Here is a 15,917-nt window from a genome sequence, read left to right on the forward strand (position 1 = left end):
CACGGCTGTGAAATGTTCACTGGGCCCCTTGCAGTCAAGAACATCGTCGAGCGTATGTTGTCCGGAGTGGAGGAATTTCGGACAATAACCAATTTTATCAAGTATTCTTCATCAGAAAAGTCGAGACGACGGAGTGGCGAAAGGATTGAGTACAGCCCCCTGCGGAGCTGCCGTTCGTCGGTGCTTGCACTGATGGGCGGTAGTGATGAGACACTGGGACTCCCTCGTTCCTTTATGAGGAAGGTCGACACACTGTGTGGGTCGCCCTTCACGGATCCCCACATTAGAGGCTAAGGCGCTAGGACTGAGTGTCAGCATAGAAAGGTCCACTGGAAAGCCGAATAATGCGACCGGAAGCCGGAGGGGGAAATGAAGGACAGCTCCCTGCGAGCCGTCGTTCGCCCGCGCTTGCGCAGGTGGGCGGGAGTGATGATGCATGGAGACTCCGGATTCCCCCTTGCCCAAAGACACCTCTTGGGGCTGTGTAATGTTTGATTGCGGATCCGGCTTCGGGAGGGGGAGTTGATGAGCTGGTTAGGTTTAGTCGGTAGGTCGCAGGCATACATACGCACTTTCATAACAACTAGCGGAACCTGTTGCGAGTACGACACTTTGTCCGTAAATGGGATTCCCCCTAATCAGAAAAAGAAGATCACTGATAAATAGAATATATCACGAAGTTCTCCCTGATCTTTCATAACCTATTCCACACGTCAAAATAATGGAAAACGTTCAGAACATATGTACTAAAATGCTTCGTTTGCAAGTTACGGGCTAGTGAAAGATATTGCTCGGATTTCTGCTACCCCGATGAAATGAGGTCGTATTGAAACTTTTAGAACGTTAATTAAGAGATGGAATAAGTGATTTCTTACAGTATTCGGTTTGCAATATCGAATAAAATAGTTCTAAATACATACCGTATCATAACCGTATCTGCAGTAGGTTTTGAGAAATCTTGGGTGAAAAACATTAAATTGGGGGTAAAAAACCTGTTATGTTTGACGTACAATAATTTTGTTAAATGGATAATGAACACCCTTGTAGAGAATTTAATTATGAAAAAAATGGTGAGATAAGTTGAATAAAAGAAAGAAAAGTTAGAAAAATTCGATTTTATTTAGAAGCAGTATTTTATTACATTTGTCAGAAAAATATATTTAATACAAACCGAAATCAAATTCTTTTTTGGTGATTTGAAAAATTCGTTGTTTTTCCAAAAAAAAAAAATGCAAAATTAAACAAAAAATTGTAAAATAAAAATAAATTTTTCAACGGTTGCGTTGGGGAATGGATGAAAAATATTGTATACAAAATTCAAATACATTCTCTTGAGGAATTAATTGTCCTCATTATGGATGCGGCTGTGGAACTTAGAGACGTTTCTGAAGTACAACAAAAGCAGTGCAGCAGTAAAACAGTAGCTGCTGCTAGTTTTTAATTTGATAGATAATTTATTAAATCCAAATTTTCTTTTCATATAACGTTTCCTTGGAAAAAATACTCTACTATAATTTTTTAAATGTTTATTCTGTTGTCTGTTCAGAAAATCGTAGTATTCATTAAATATTTTTATTTTATTGTTTATTTTTTTTAATTATCAAACAATTTATAATTTAAGATTTTTTACCATCCCCATTCAACCGGAATTTTTGGAAAAATCAGTTTAAATAATGTTCAGATTTTCCTAATTTTTTTGCTGTAGTGTAATAATAATATGCTAGTGTTCGTAAGTTTTAAAATGTAATTCTTTGAAAACTATTAATTACGTTTGCTAGTCTTTATGATTCTAGTCTTTACATATTCCTACATGATTTATAACTACATCTCAGATTCCATTCACTAAAAAATTTGTTTGATTATTTTTTTTAACTGAGGATTAATTTTTTAATCGATGAACAAAATACTCTCCAAATACGTATGGGATACACTTATAAGGTGTATCTCACTGTTTTATGTATCTGTACGCTTTGATTAATCTGTTATTAAGTTTTCAAGTGTTGAAATGAATTTTTTGGCAGGTAAAGTTTATGACAATTCAGAAATATTTGAGATACAGAATGAGTTTGTTAAAACTCCTCTGTGCATATGAAGTGGTTATGTTAATCCATTTTTTTCTGGGTAATGGCTTTGTGGAATGTAAAATATAAAAAATTTAAATGTTAGTGATGGTTTGAAATGTTTTACAATAAACCTTTCATAAGTAAAGAATGTTAATTAAATTAAACGAAAATCAGCTATTATTTTTTTTTAATATTCTATTTTATTTACTTAAAATTAATTTCTCAATATTTTTGTTCATTAGAGCCTAATTAAGTAATGGCTTGGTTTTTTTTTTATTAGGAAAAATATTCTCGGATCACTAAATACTTACAAAGATTATTAATACTTTTTAATAACTAATTTAATTTTTGGTGATATTGATGAAATTATTTTATAACCAGGAATATTTTTTTTCCAATTTTCTTAATGTTAAAATATTTTATGAATAAAGAACAACGGTTTATCTGGTAGTGTAGGTGTCTAATCCTGTACGTTTATTTTTAATTTTATACGTCGATGTGTCATAGATCTTTGATGTAATCGTGGGTATAATATCAGATTTTTGTAGGTGCATAAGTAAAAAAAAAATCACATAATAATAATAATAAAAGAATTTCAGTGCAATGGTTGTTGATGAAGGAGGATGGTGGGGAGGTAAGACCGGCCACTTGACGTCACACCAGTTGCACACTACAGCGGCCCAGTCTGTGAGAAGACTTTGAAGTGATCAGACGGTTACCTGTGACGCGCGAGTGTGTGTTGTGTGCGGTTTTTATTTTATAGCCATCGCTTATGGCTGTGTGATGCTTAGAAAGCATGGCTACGGGTATGTTTTGTTTTTGTTTTTTTAATTTTTAAAAAGCTATAATTTTTTTTATTTTTGTATAAATTGGGTGTTTTAAATATTTTTTCTTGGAGATTTTAACGCCCTTTTTCATAAATAAGACTGATTTACTAAAAAAAATATTATTTGGATTCTTTTTAATTAAATACTAAAAGTTTGTTAAAATTATTAATAATATAATTTTTTATATTAAATAATAATTCTGTGTGATAAATTTTTAAATACTGAGATTTGGTTTAACTTTTTTACTGTTTATTTACTGGAAATATTAACATAAATAAAGTATGCTTAAAATGAAATAAAAAATTCGTAAAAATCTTAATAATTTTAATTAAATCTGGGAATGAGTTTAAGAAAAAACTATAAAATAATTTTTCTTAGTCCCCAATTAGTTTTAGTTACTTTTTAACATAAAAAAATGTTGAAGAGTTTTTTGTAGGATCGGTATTTAATGACATTAATTACAAAAATGTTTTTCTCTATAGGGGAAAAGTAGAAATCACGTAATTTTTATTATATTTGCAACAATGTTACATCTTTATACTATTTTAAAGATTTTTTAATACTGCATTGTTAAGTAATTATATTTTACAATTATAAATAGCTGATGAACGAAAAATTCTTTGACCGTATTTTTCAACAATGAATAAATGTATTTCCTTTGAAGTAAAGAAGTCGTTACTAGAATTACTATAAATATTAATTAATTCCATCTCAGTTTAAACAACAGTGATGGAATAAATAGTGTCACATGCTGATTTTTCTTATTCCTCTGCGGTATGTTTCCTAATTTGGTTAAAAAATGCAACGCCTAGTGAACAAACTGTATAATAAAAATCACTTATAGTAAAGAAACATTTTCTATTATTATTTTCTTAAAAATAAATCTACTTTAAAAATATAATTTTTTTTTATTAAATACATTATTTTAATTTAATACATTATTTCCAGAAATTTCTTTAAAAAAAATTAAATCTTTTTTTAAGATATTGATTATTTTTTTTACTGATTTTTTCGAAAATTCCGTAAATTATTCATAACTTCTTTCACCATTCTTTATCATTTTTTAAAAATTATTTAATAAATATAATTTCATTATGATAAATTAATTTTAGGATTCTTCCCTACGGTTACTTATTAAAATTTATCTTTTTATATTCGATTACTTAATTGATTACGTAGTTATATAAATTGAATCAAATAAGAGACTGGTATTTTCTCGACCTTTTATATGGAAGATTCCGGGTTCGAATCGGTATAAATTTTTCATACATTTCAAAATTGGCTTGTCTTACTCCCATTCACCGGTTTTGACTTTATTGATAGTTTATTATCAGCTGAAATTATTTTTTTATTGAATGATATCTTTTGTATTAAGTATCTAAGGTAAATAAATTTTTATATTTATTTTTATATAATATGAGTCTAATATTTTTATTTTGTATTATATTTACCCGTAATATTTTGAAATTCTATTATTTTTTGGAGTAATGTAACTCCAAAACAGTTATAATTTCATACTATTAATAACAGTATATTAAATTTACATTACCCGATAACATTTTAAGGGACAATTACGAATAAAAAAACAAAAAAATCATAAAATGTTTTTCTTAATTATTATTTTTTTAATATAAATACCCTCAAATTAAGTAAATTATAAAAAAATAAAATTATTTTAAAAATACATTTTAAAAACCCAGATTACGTTTTGAATTTATTATCAGCAAATGAGAAAATAGCATTTTTCAAAATATTTTAACAAAATATTGATTTATAGTAATAAAACATGGACGATAAGATAAAGCATTTGAAATCTAGTTTTACAGTAGGATATTAAAATTTAAGTGTGTCGATAAAATACGAAATAAAAAACTATATTAAAAAAAAGGGACGTTAAAAATGTTAAATACAGTACAAATATTGGAATGTATAAAACAATTAGTCGGGTGTGTAGGATGTTAGTGTGTTAAACTTAAAAGGCTAGACCAGAATAGAAAGGAACAGGGAACAGTACCAAACCAGTCAACATTTTCATAACTTAATAAAAAATTTATTTCAAATTAAATATTTTAATAATTCCCCTTCTTTATTTTTATTATTTTTTATGTAATAAGAAAATATATAAATAATGATAACTTTTTGGATAAGTGCTTACCTACTATACCAAATATCCCAGGTTCAATTCCAGTCTAAGATATGGAAATTTTATAACCACTTCGGTAAACGTTGAACTTTTGTATAAGTTTCTTATGGTATTGTAATTATTGATTAGACTTTTAAAAAAAATAATAAAATTACTTAAATTAAATAAGGGTACTGAAAAAAAGTTTTTTTTTTTGTAATAAGCTAAATTACGATACATACATGTAATACGTGTTGAACGTAGCCTAATCTGTTGTTAAAATTAGTAGTTAGTGGTGTAACTTGCTTTTACATTATAGCAGTATTTAGATTGAAGGCCATAAGAAACGAAAGTGTTATGTCGTTTATATATTACGAAATTAAATAAATAATATATAGCCTATTTATTTATTTTACAAAATGGAATTGTTATAATAATTAATATTTTAATTACATTCTAATATTAATTAATTTCTGTATTTTATTATAATATTTATATTTTCTTATAATAAAAATTAATAATAATATTTTTTTTTCCTTAGTTTATATATTAATAAAATTTATGCCTATCTCCGTGGCGGAGTGGTAGCGTGTCAACCTTTCATCCGGAGGTACTGGGTTCGAACCCCCTGCTTAGCCGTGGCATTTTTCATACGCTACAGATTTTCATTCTCTTAGGAAAAGTAACCAAAGCAATTGGTCATCTCAAAAATAAAAATTTATTTACACTTAAAATAGAATAAAAAAAGAAGCTATTTCGCAGATAATACATAATTTCTTGTCTTATTAAATTTTATTTTTGTGTAATTTTTTTTTAATGAAATTTTTCATTTTGAACAAAGATTTTAATCTTTAAATATTTTTAGTAATAAATTATAAATAATAGTTAATACTAAAAAATACGCATCTGTTTATTTATTTCATAATTAATCTGTTTTTTATAGTTTATATTTTAAGTAAAATATCAAATTTAAGTTTCTGTAGATTAGCCAAATTTAAAAAAATGAATTAATACAAATTTATTTAAAATTAGTATTCAAATTATACGTTAAAAAAGAAACAATAATTACCACAGTTCATTTTTCTTAACAAAAAAGCCCCAGTTATTTATTATACGTAGTTTTCACTTTTCCTAATAACAACATTTTTCTAATCAAATTTGCAAAAGTTTTGAGACTATTTTAAGAGTCATTACAGGCAGTGTTTTTATTTATTTTATGATCACTTTGGATTATGCCGTTTTAATTTTAAATTAATAAAATTAAAGAATTTAAAGTAAGAGATATCAGTTTTATTAATAAGCTATATATTAGTCCAGCCATTTTTTTTCTTTTGAATATTTAATGTTTTTATTAAATTTTTTTCAATTAGACTTTTTAGTGTTAAAATAAGTAACTGAACAATGCTTTTTGTGTTATTGTAATAGTTTTTAAAATTTATATTAATTTTATCAATGAATCTCTACGTCTCGGTTGTCTAATTTATTTATTTTTGTAATATTAAATTTAAGTTATTTTAAAATAATTTAATAATTCCGAAAATTAAATATTAAAAAAATATTCCTTAATTTTTTCAAAAATACTTGTTTTGTGATTTAAAAAAAATAATAAAATTATCTTACAGTTTACGTTAAAATAATTGGTTAATTTAATAATTTAGATTATTGTTTTTGCATAGAGCCTCTGGTTACCGGAGTATTTAGAAAATAATTTGTTTGATTAAAAATTTATATTTATTCCTCATACATTAACTAATAGCTATGTTAATTAATTATTTATTAATTAAGAAAGATATTTGGTTTAGAGAAATTTATATTGGTTATATTTAAATTATTATCTCTTTTCTATTTAATTAGTAACGCCTCTGTTTTTGTTCATTGAAAATTCAGTTAATTAGACGTATTTTTAAATTCTAAAATATAATTTTATTGCAGCCTTTAGGTTTTTTTAACTAATAAAATAATAAAATTTATATTATTTTAAAATTAAAAACCGAATTTTATGATTGTAATTCTGTATTACATCCGACTAAATGTAATTATCTTCTCTTCGGGATAGGATAAAATGATGATAATAGTTTAATGTAATAGAGTTAGATTTATAAAATATTAAACATCTCACTTTCAAAATAATGGAAAATTTTTCTTCCAATGGCCTTTCAGAAATAATTATCGATTTTTTATTCCCTGAAGTATCCGGTAATTAATAGCCCGCGTCCTTAAAAGGCTAGGAAATCCCATTAGTACGTAATAGAATTGTATATTCCATCTCTGTGTTGGATATTATTGCGTAATTATTCGACTAATAATAGTTACTGAGGCGTCATTAACAATAGTGCAGTCGAATACTGTGCTGAAGAAGGAGCTAAAAAGACTTATTAGCTCTGAAAATACTTTGGAAGAAAATGTTTTATTATTTTAAAAGTAAGTCGTTTAACATTTAATAATAAAAAAATATTAACTTTCAACGAAGATATACACGTAAATTTAAAAATATATTTCAAAAAATTAATGCGCACAGTTTTTCAATTTATAAAAAATTCTGTTTATTAAGTATCAAACAGTGAAAGATAAATTACAATTATATATTAAAATAAAACTGAAAAAAAACTTTTAATTTTGTTCATTATTATATATAAATATACAAACACTTTTTTTTTCTTTTGTAATACTTTTATACTTAACAGAAAAACCTAACGAATAATCATAAAATGCAGTTTCATTAATTAAATTAAAAAGAAAATAAGTTAACGGTACAGTGAAGAAAAAAAAAGATTTAAATATATATTGCTTTTATGAAGTATTTGTTTTGTATAGACAATATTAAAACTTATTGTGTACTGTATCTATAAGAAGTAACCGAAGGTGAAACATTATTATGTCGCATTATGAGCACATTTTAATATGACCTGCATATACAGACTGTAAAGTGTGTAACACATTCTTCGTCTATTTCTCCTCTCTTTAACTTGCTTAGAATATGATTTTGCTGCAGTCTATTTCATTCATAACAATGTTTATTCAACAAGTTACTATTTAATAATTAAACAGCTTTCATTTTTATTTATAGTGTTGTATTTACAGCTGTTTATTTAGGTTTGTCTTTTTTATTTTTTCAAATCAGATGAGTTATCTTGTTACAGAACTTTGCATTTATGTATAACTTTTATTAAACAATTGTGTCTTTATAACTTAGCTTCGTGGGTGTTGTAGTCTAGTACAAAGTGTTGCACACACAAAAACAGTTTTTGTACACTGATGTGTAAGCGTGTGTGTGTGTGTGCTTAAAGTACTCATGAGGCGTAGGAGATGCAGGGGGGAAACCTTAGGGCATTTACTTTCACTAACATAGTACCGTTTGTATTTAAATTGAGGCCGGGTGTCTATTGTTTTTTCAACTACATACACTGTTCTATCTGTTATTGTTGTTTTTCTTTTTTTGTTTTCTTTTTGTTAGCTATGCAGTGACACTTGAGTTACACTATCGAAGTTGTAAATCGTAAACCATATGTAATATATTTCTGTAGACTGAAAGTAAGTTTAATCTAATTAAATGATTACTTAAACAAAACAAAAACTTTTGATATTATATTATATGATACATCAATTAATTGTATGTTTTAACTGAACGGTTCAATAAATTCAGTTATCTAATAATTATAAGTTAAAACAATTTTTTTAATTTTATGCTCGAGACTTTAACAGTTGGTTATAAACGGTGGCGTATATAAAAAGTAATAACAGAAGGATAGCATAGAAGTAAGTTAGAAGTAATAACCTGACTAACGATAACATTTTATATATATATACATATGTATGTGTATGTACGTTGATTCTTGTTGTTTTTTGTAACTTTTGCATACTTGACCTTTGAAAAATCTCTTCTATTTTTAACACAAATTTTTTCCAAAGATGGATACTTTTGAAGCAATGAGTAATTATTCATGAGAATACAGCGAAGATGCTAATTATAAAGTAAGACATATAGTTTTTTTTAAAGAAAGGAACTAACCATTTCATTATAACTTTCGTCCTATTGCAGCTTTGGATTTTTACAGAAATTGATACCGATATTGGAAATATAGCCCAGTTTTCCGGTAAATAATTACTTATATATTTATTGATTAATAATATAGCAGATCTCTTTACTTAAGTTTCCTACATTCATATTCTAGTTATAAGTAAGAAGCTGAATTTAAAATTAACAATTCCATCTTTATCAGCTGCGGAAAGCTTAGCTAATACGAGATTGATGGGTATGATCTTTTAATAAACATTTTTATAATTTGAAATGTAGTAGCAAGTACCTTTACTATTACGTAAGAATATTCCACACATTATGTGTAACTGTGTTTGTAAAACTTGACTAACTAAATCCACAATTCTTGTTTAAGTTATGCTTTGTGTAATTACCTATGTTAGAGTTATTTCCATTCAATCTTGCTTTTTTCTGTTAATATTTAAAAACTGATATCTACAATACAAATACACTGACAAATTATGTTTAAGTAAAAACAAAAGCTATACATTATGTAAAATAATATGTATGCAATTATACACCGGAAGACTGGTTTAATATTTCCGATTTTACCAACAGTTTCTGTATTAATTCTTAAATAGCTCTATATTAAAAGTTGTAAGTAATATTTAAACCCTTTCCGTTTGGAAAATATTTAATTTATAAAGAATATCTTCATTAAGTTTCACCAATAATCACTGATTGGTTCCGATCCATTTACCGACTGCGTTTACTGATACAATAAATTTAGTTTAAATCGCATAGTTTATTAAATTTCATAGTTTATTAAATTTCATTGATATTCATTTATATTTTTCTAACAAAAACATAAAGTTTGGTTAACTTCTATGAAAAATGATATTAATTAATATTGAAATTAATTGTGAAATAAGATACTTACGAATTCAAAAGTAAAAAAACAAATTATTTAAAATTAAAGAAAATAATAAAAACTATAACATTTTTGCGGTTTTTTTTAGTAATGGTTTAATCCTTTTTTTATTATTGTAAAATATTGGTTAAACAATTTATAAAGTTTAAATACCTTTTCGTAGGTCTTCCTATGGTTCTTTTTTTCTATTTTATATATATATATATATATATTTATTTAGTTTATTTTTCTAACAGTGCATCATTATGTTTCTGAGTATTGCATCATACAATTTGTATTAGTTCCTTTTAATATCATATCAAAATAATTAATCTTCTTTGATATATAATTACCGTTGATTTAAATAAATAAAATAAAATAGAGGAAAATTATAATATATATATATTTCCGATCCACTGAATTTCAAAGATATACGCAAGTTTCAAGTTTATTTGAAACTTTGTGTGAGCAAAGTTACTTTTAATAAAACCCCAAAAATTATGTTTTGTATTATGTGTTGAATAATAACGGATACATTCATTTCCTGTTAATTAATATTTTTTTAAGTAAAAATGCTCATGAAATTTTACAATTAATCAAAATATGTATAAAAAGAGAAAAAAACTGTTATAGTTGACAAATTTCCCGCGATTTCCGTCGTTAGACTTTTGTTATTATATATTATTTTATGTTAGTGTGTATGTGTAGATCTTGTATTAGTAAAAATACTGCCAGGTGGTCGAAAGCAGTCAAGTGTTTGGTTTTTTGTTACTTCCGGAGGAGCTGTGTACAAAAAGGGTTCCGGTCTATAGGCCTAAGATAATAAAGTAGATGACGTAGACATACACACAAACACACACATATGTATATATATATATATACACACACACACGCACATCACAATACGTTGCACTTAAAATTACGTGTTATCAGCAAATACTAACTTTCATTCCCATATTTAGCACCAGTTAGTGTTTTATTAATAACATCCTAACTTTCTATGTTACGTTTTAATGTTTTATTATTACCTTTAGCATTTATCTATTACTTTTTTCTTCTAAATAGGTACATGGTGCGTGTTAATTTATAAAATGAAACATTATTTTTTAAATAATTTTTTATACATACATCTTATTTTACTATATGCAAGGATTTTGAGTGAGAAAATGATGTAAAATCTTTGTAGAGCATGTCAAGCCTGTTTTGAATTCGATCCCAAAATCAAGGTTCTGAGTTTAAAGTCTGAAAAAAGTAACATGTTCATAAATCACATTCAATAGTTTAAAATTGTTATAATTATGCAAAATTATTTATTTTTAACTTTATCTCTAATTTCTTTTGACAAATTAGCTTGTAATATGCTAGGTATTAAATTTGTATAGGTATTTTTTTGTATTAAACTGGAAATCATGGCTTACAACTGCACCTGTAAAGGCTCTAAAGGTGTCAATCGAAAGGATGTGACTACACGTTACTCTAGGCTTCAACCGACCTCTTGGCTTACAGATCCAACGAAGATTCCTGATTGCTGAATTTTTATGTCAGTTTGGGAGTATCGCCATTTTATACTGATGTGAAAAACAACTACGACTCCGCTCCGGATCACTCGCTTGTTCTTCTGACAATTATTGCAATGATTCTGAGAAAAAAGTGATCACTGTTCCTTCACAACAATAGAACAAACTTGGTGTTGTATCGTAATTGGATAAAGGAGATACTACCTTTCGATATAGCACTGAGTGCGATGATGATGTGGAGGCAGCTATAAGGTGCTTAATCGCATTACTTCGTTGGAGGTAAACGGAATACAAGGTGCGGACTATTCTAGGGAGATTATGGACATAGTTAGAACAAAGAGAAAGTTTAGAAAGCGATGGCAACGGTTCGGGAGGCTTGAGGACAGGACGGCAATTCTAAGGATGGCCCGTAGAAAGTACTAATAAGTATGTACAGGAATGAATCATAATACGATTTTATTAATACTACACGAATACTACCGATTTTATCCAAAACGTTTGAGAAACTGTTTCTGCGCAGATTACGACCAATGTTAGAAAGCGAAGGAGTGGTACTCGACCATCGATTCGGCTTTAGAGGTGGTCGTTCAACAGTGGAACAAGCCCACAGAATTACCAGTTTTATCGTCAGATGTCTAAAAGAGAAAAAGTATTATTAAGCGGCCTTTTTGGACGTAGAACAAGCATTTCACCTGAATTTGAACAAGTTTGGTTACCTGGTTTTTTCAAATTAAAATCGTGCCTGCCACAACCTTATTAGCTATCTGGACGGTCGCTTCTCGCGAGTTAACTACAATCAAGAGACAATAAATCAGAAGTTTTTCGACAATAAATCAGAATTTCCACAGGGCTCAGTCCCGGGGCCGGTTCTATTCCTGGTCTACACCGCCAACCTACCTAATCCAGACAGTGTCAAAGTAGCGTCATATTCAGATGTTATGGCAATCTTGGCGGTTGACAGTAGCCCGAATATAGCCTCAGAGAAATTACAATCCACACCGGATACCGTCAGCATTAGGCTGCGTAAACGGAGAATAAAGGTAAATCCAACAAAGTCCAATCGCATAACGTTCACAATGGGAAAGAATGATCGTCCTGAGTTCATTTAAACGGTGTCCGAATACTTCATGCCAGTAAGGTAAGGTTTCTCGGGTTTTTACCTCGATCGCCGTTTAACTCTGAGAGATCACATAAGGGAGAAAAGGAAGTCGCTCGACATTAAGTTTAAAAATATGTACTGGATATCGGATAAGGGATCGCAACTTTCTTTATCCGACAAGATTCTGCTTTACAAGGCTTTCTTGAAGCCGGTGTGGACTTAGGGAATCAAACTCTGGGGTACAACCAGTAACAGCAATGCGGAGATCATTCGACGGTTCCAGAATAAAATACTACGGAACATAACCCAAGCGCCGTGGTTCGCGAGGAATACTGAGATCCACGATCACATAGGCGTTCCGTACGTTCCAGAAGTCGAACGCCTAGCTTCGAGAAACGCGTCCAGGTCGAAGAAGCACGTTGATTAAGTAGTTTTGGATTTACGGTACAACTGCGGGGACGGTAGGGAGTTGAAACGACTCCACGCGCTCGATGGACCGTTATGATGATCCGATTTGTTGAAGATGACAATTCTTATAATAATTATTGTTTTTTTTTTGATTATTCAGATTTGTAGACTCTCACGTTTAATATTTATCTACGGTTGTTTTAAAGTTAACGTTTCATTTATCGTTCTATTTAAAGTTTTCTTTATTTAGTTCCATTTACTTACCCATTTAGGATTAACGATGCAATAAATTAAACTATATTCAAAGTCGCTATAAAATATTACGTATTTCATAGTTAATAATATTTTTCATGTATTTATCGCATTGATCTTCTATGATCTTCTTTCAAGCGATAGTCTATCAAACGACTTACTTATAGATTCAGTATAGAAGTCGATTGTAAATAAAGAAATTCAGCACAAAAAACAAATAAAATGAATGATATTACGCGAATATAAACTCTCGATGAAAATGTGTTCAAAAAAATTTCTTTCAACTAAAGGTACGAAGTTCCTTTTTGAAATATATAAAAACATTTTCATAATTTTAGTAACATTAAAATTAAAAAGCCGATCTCCGGGGCCGAGCAGGTAGCGTCAGAATTTCGTGCAAAGGTACGGAGTTCCGTTCAGGCACGACATTTTTTCGTATGCTACTGATTTCCACCGGACTGATGACCGTAGCAGTTGATGCCCAGTCTTTCATAAAAATAGAAAAAACAAATTACATGGTGATTGTACATCTGTAGGTTATTTTTTTTTTTGAGCTAATAATGCAGCAACCGCTTGAAAAGCATTACCGATGTTCAGATCCAAAAATAGTTTCAAAAATATAAATTCTATGAAATTTTCATGCGGTTATCATTTTTCATATTAAAAGAAAAAAAATTATTTCAGGTGCTCAAAGAAAGAAATTGTGTTTCTGTCATGTTTATCAACTCTTTTTTTTTAAAGTAGTAGCATTATTTAATTTTTTTCCATTAAAATACATCTTGAATGAATAAAAAAAAATTCACCCGATTAAATCGAAATATTTGGAAATGTTATATTTTGTTTGTCTTTTTTTCAAATTTAACTTTTTTGATTTGAATTTGTTACTTGATAAGAATTCTTAGTAAGTATAAAAACCTTTCAAACTTACTGAAGTTGAATCTCCTGTTCAAAACTGGGTAGTTTTTTGTGTGAATAAAAGCCAGAATTAAATCCATTCTCCGTAGAATTTTCAATAAAATTATATCACGAATGAAGTAAGATACTAAACGTACAAAATTTTTTTTTTTTAATTCAAATATTTTGGAAAAAATCTTTTGCAATCTTTGCTTAGGTATTATATAATTCGATAGATTTGTATTAAAAATTTATACGATATATTAAATTAATAAAACGACGAATTAATAAACCCACCGGGTCGGTCTAGCGAATAATCGGCCGATTCGTAGTCGAGGTTTCTCAGGTTGAAATCCTAATAAACATAGTCGCTTTTATACGGATTTGAATACTACATTGTGGATACCGTTGTCCCTTGACGGTCTGGTTTAATTAATCGCACGTCTCAGGAACAGTCGATCTGAGTTCGTTCAAGACTACACAAACGTGTGCCGATAAACACCGATACAGTTACATTAAACTGAGAAGTCGCTGATGAGTTTAATCGTTGATACGACTGTAAGTAAAAATATTAAAAAAGATAATTTTTAAAATATAAATTTTATTATCCGGAATGAATATTTAAAAAAAATAAATAAAAATTTAGCAAGGAACTGCAGTCTAAGTACTATGACATAATAAGTAAGATTATAAACGAACACGAAAGGTTTTACTTTCGTATCGCAAAGGAAATATAATTATTTTGATATCGGTAAAAATTTAAACTGCGGTAAGGTCAAATTTTATAACCTTCGACCTTTAACCGTTTTAACAAACTTTCTTCTTTATATTGTGTCGCTAGCCTACAATTACGGGTATAATTATTCTTTCGAGCTGGTAATATCATTTAAAAACCGCACTACTCTGCCTATATAATATATTATAATTTATATTAAATCGTGGAATGAAAATATAACACGTCAAATTTCATTATGTTGTTATTTATTTACTCTCTTTTTAAAATTAATATTAAATTAAATGTAGTAAATCGTATACAAAATTGCACAAAAATTTATTTTAATAACTATTATATAAGAATAACTTTGATTACAGTAATTATATTGTCGTAATTACCCGACTTAATTAAACTAAATATAAGCCAATTAAGAATGGAAGTCTATAGTTACCTACTATTCATTTATTCTACAGTTGTAACACTAATTTTTTTAGCTTTATTTTATGTGGATCGCGTTTATTAGTTATATAGATTATATATATCTACTTTTACGAAATAAGATTTAATTCGAAAGCTATGCATTATAATTATAATTTCAAATCTATTTAACCTAAAAAAGTAATTTAATTATTAATAATATTTATTACAATATTAACCTTCTACAAACGATCTGGTTGAATTATTCTTTTACCGACCGGTAATTACCGTAAAACAAGCCACACGATCGGTAAATGATCGAATTTGTTTCTACAAGACACTTTTATAATTTTCAGGAAAAGAACAATTTTGTTATTGTAAATAGATACTTTATATAAATCAAATTTAAATCGGTCGATGCAAAATACGTAACAGAAATTTTCTATCTTACTCTTATTAAAAGTTAACCTCTCTCGAAAGATTTTTGAGAAGATGGACCCTCTCCGATTGAATGTAATTTTATTATCATGCCGTTCTGTGAAGTATCTTAATTTTTACTCTTGAGACCTGTCGTGCTTAAAGCAGCTTTATGCAACGTATAAGTTAAATACTGTTAGGTCCACCTTAAGGATTGAGAATATAAGAATTTATATTAAACCCTTCATCGGCTTAATTTCTCATTAAATAAAAGTTATCGTATATATTTCAAAAATTTCA

At 28.1% G+C, this 15,917-nt stretch overlaps 1 protein-coding gene across 1 annotated transcript in view; it reads left to right on the forward strand.

Annotated features, from left to right (window-relative positions):
• Positions 1-2,755: 2,755 nt before the first annotated feature.
• dpy (fibrillin-like protein dumpy) overlaps positions 2,756-15,917 on the forward strand; it is a 705,616-nt gene continuing 692,454 nt past the window's right edge. Inside the window, exon 1 of the mRNA XM_075365108.1 lies at positions 2,756-2,869. Coding sequence (XP_075221223.1) covers positions 2,860-2,869 — 10 coding nt within the window. The 5' untranslated portion in view covers positions 2,756-2,859. The remainder of the gene's footprint in view (positions 2,870-15,917) is intronic.

Source organism: Lycorma delicatula, chromosome 4 (assembly GCF_047948215.1).
Source record: "Lycorma delicatula isolate Av1 chromosome 4, ASM4794821v1, whole genome shotgun sequence".
Taxonomy (NCBI): domain Eukaryota; kingdom Metazoa; phylum Arthropoda; class Insecta; order Hemiptera; family Fulgoridae; genus Lycorma; species Lycorma delicatula.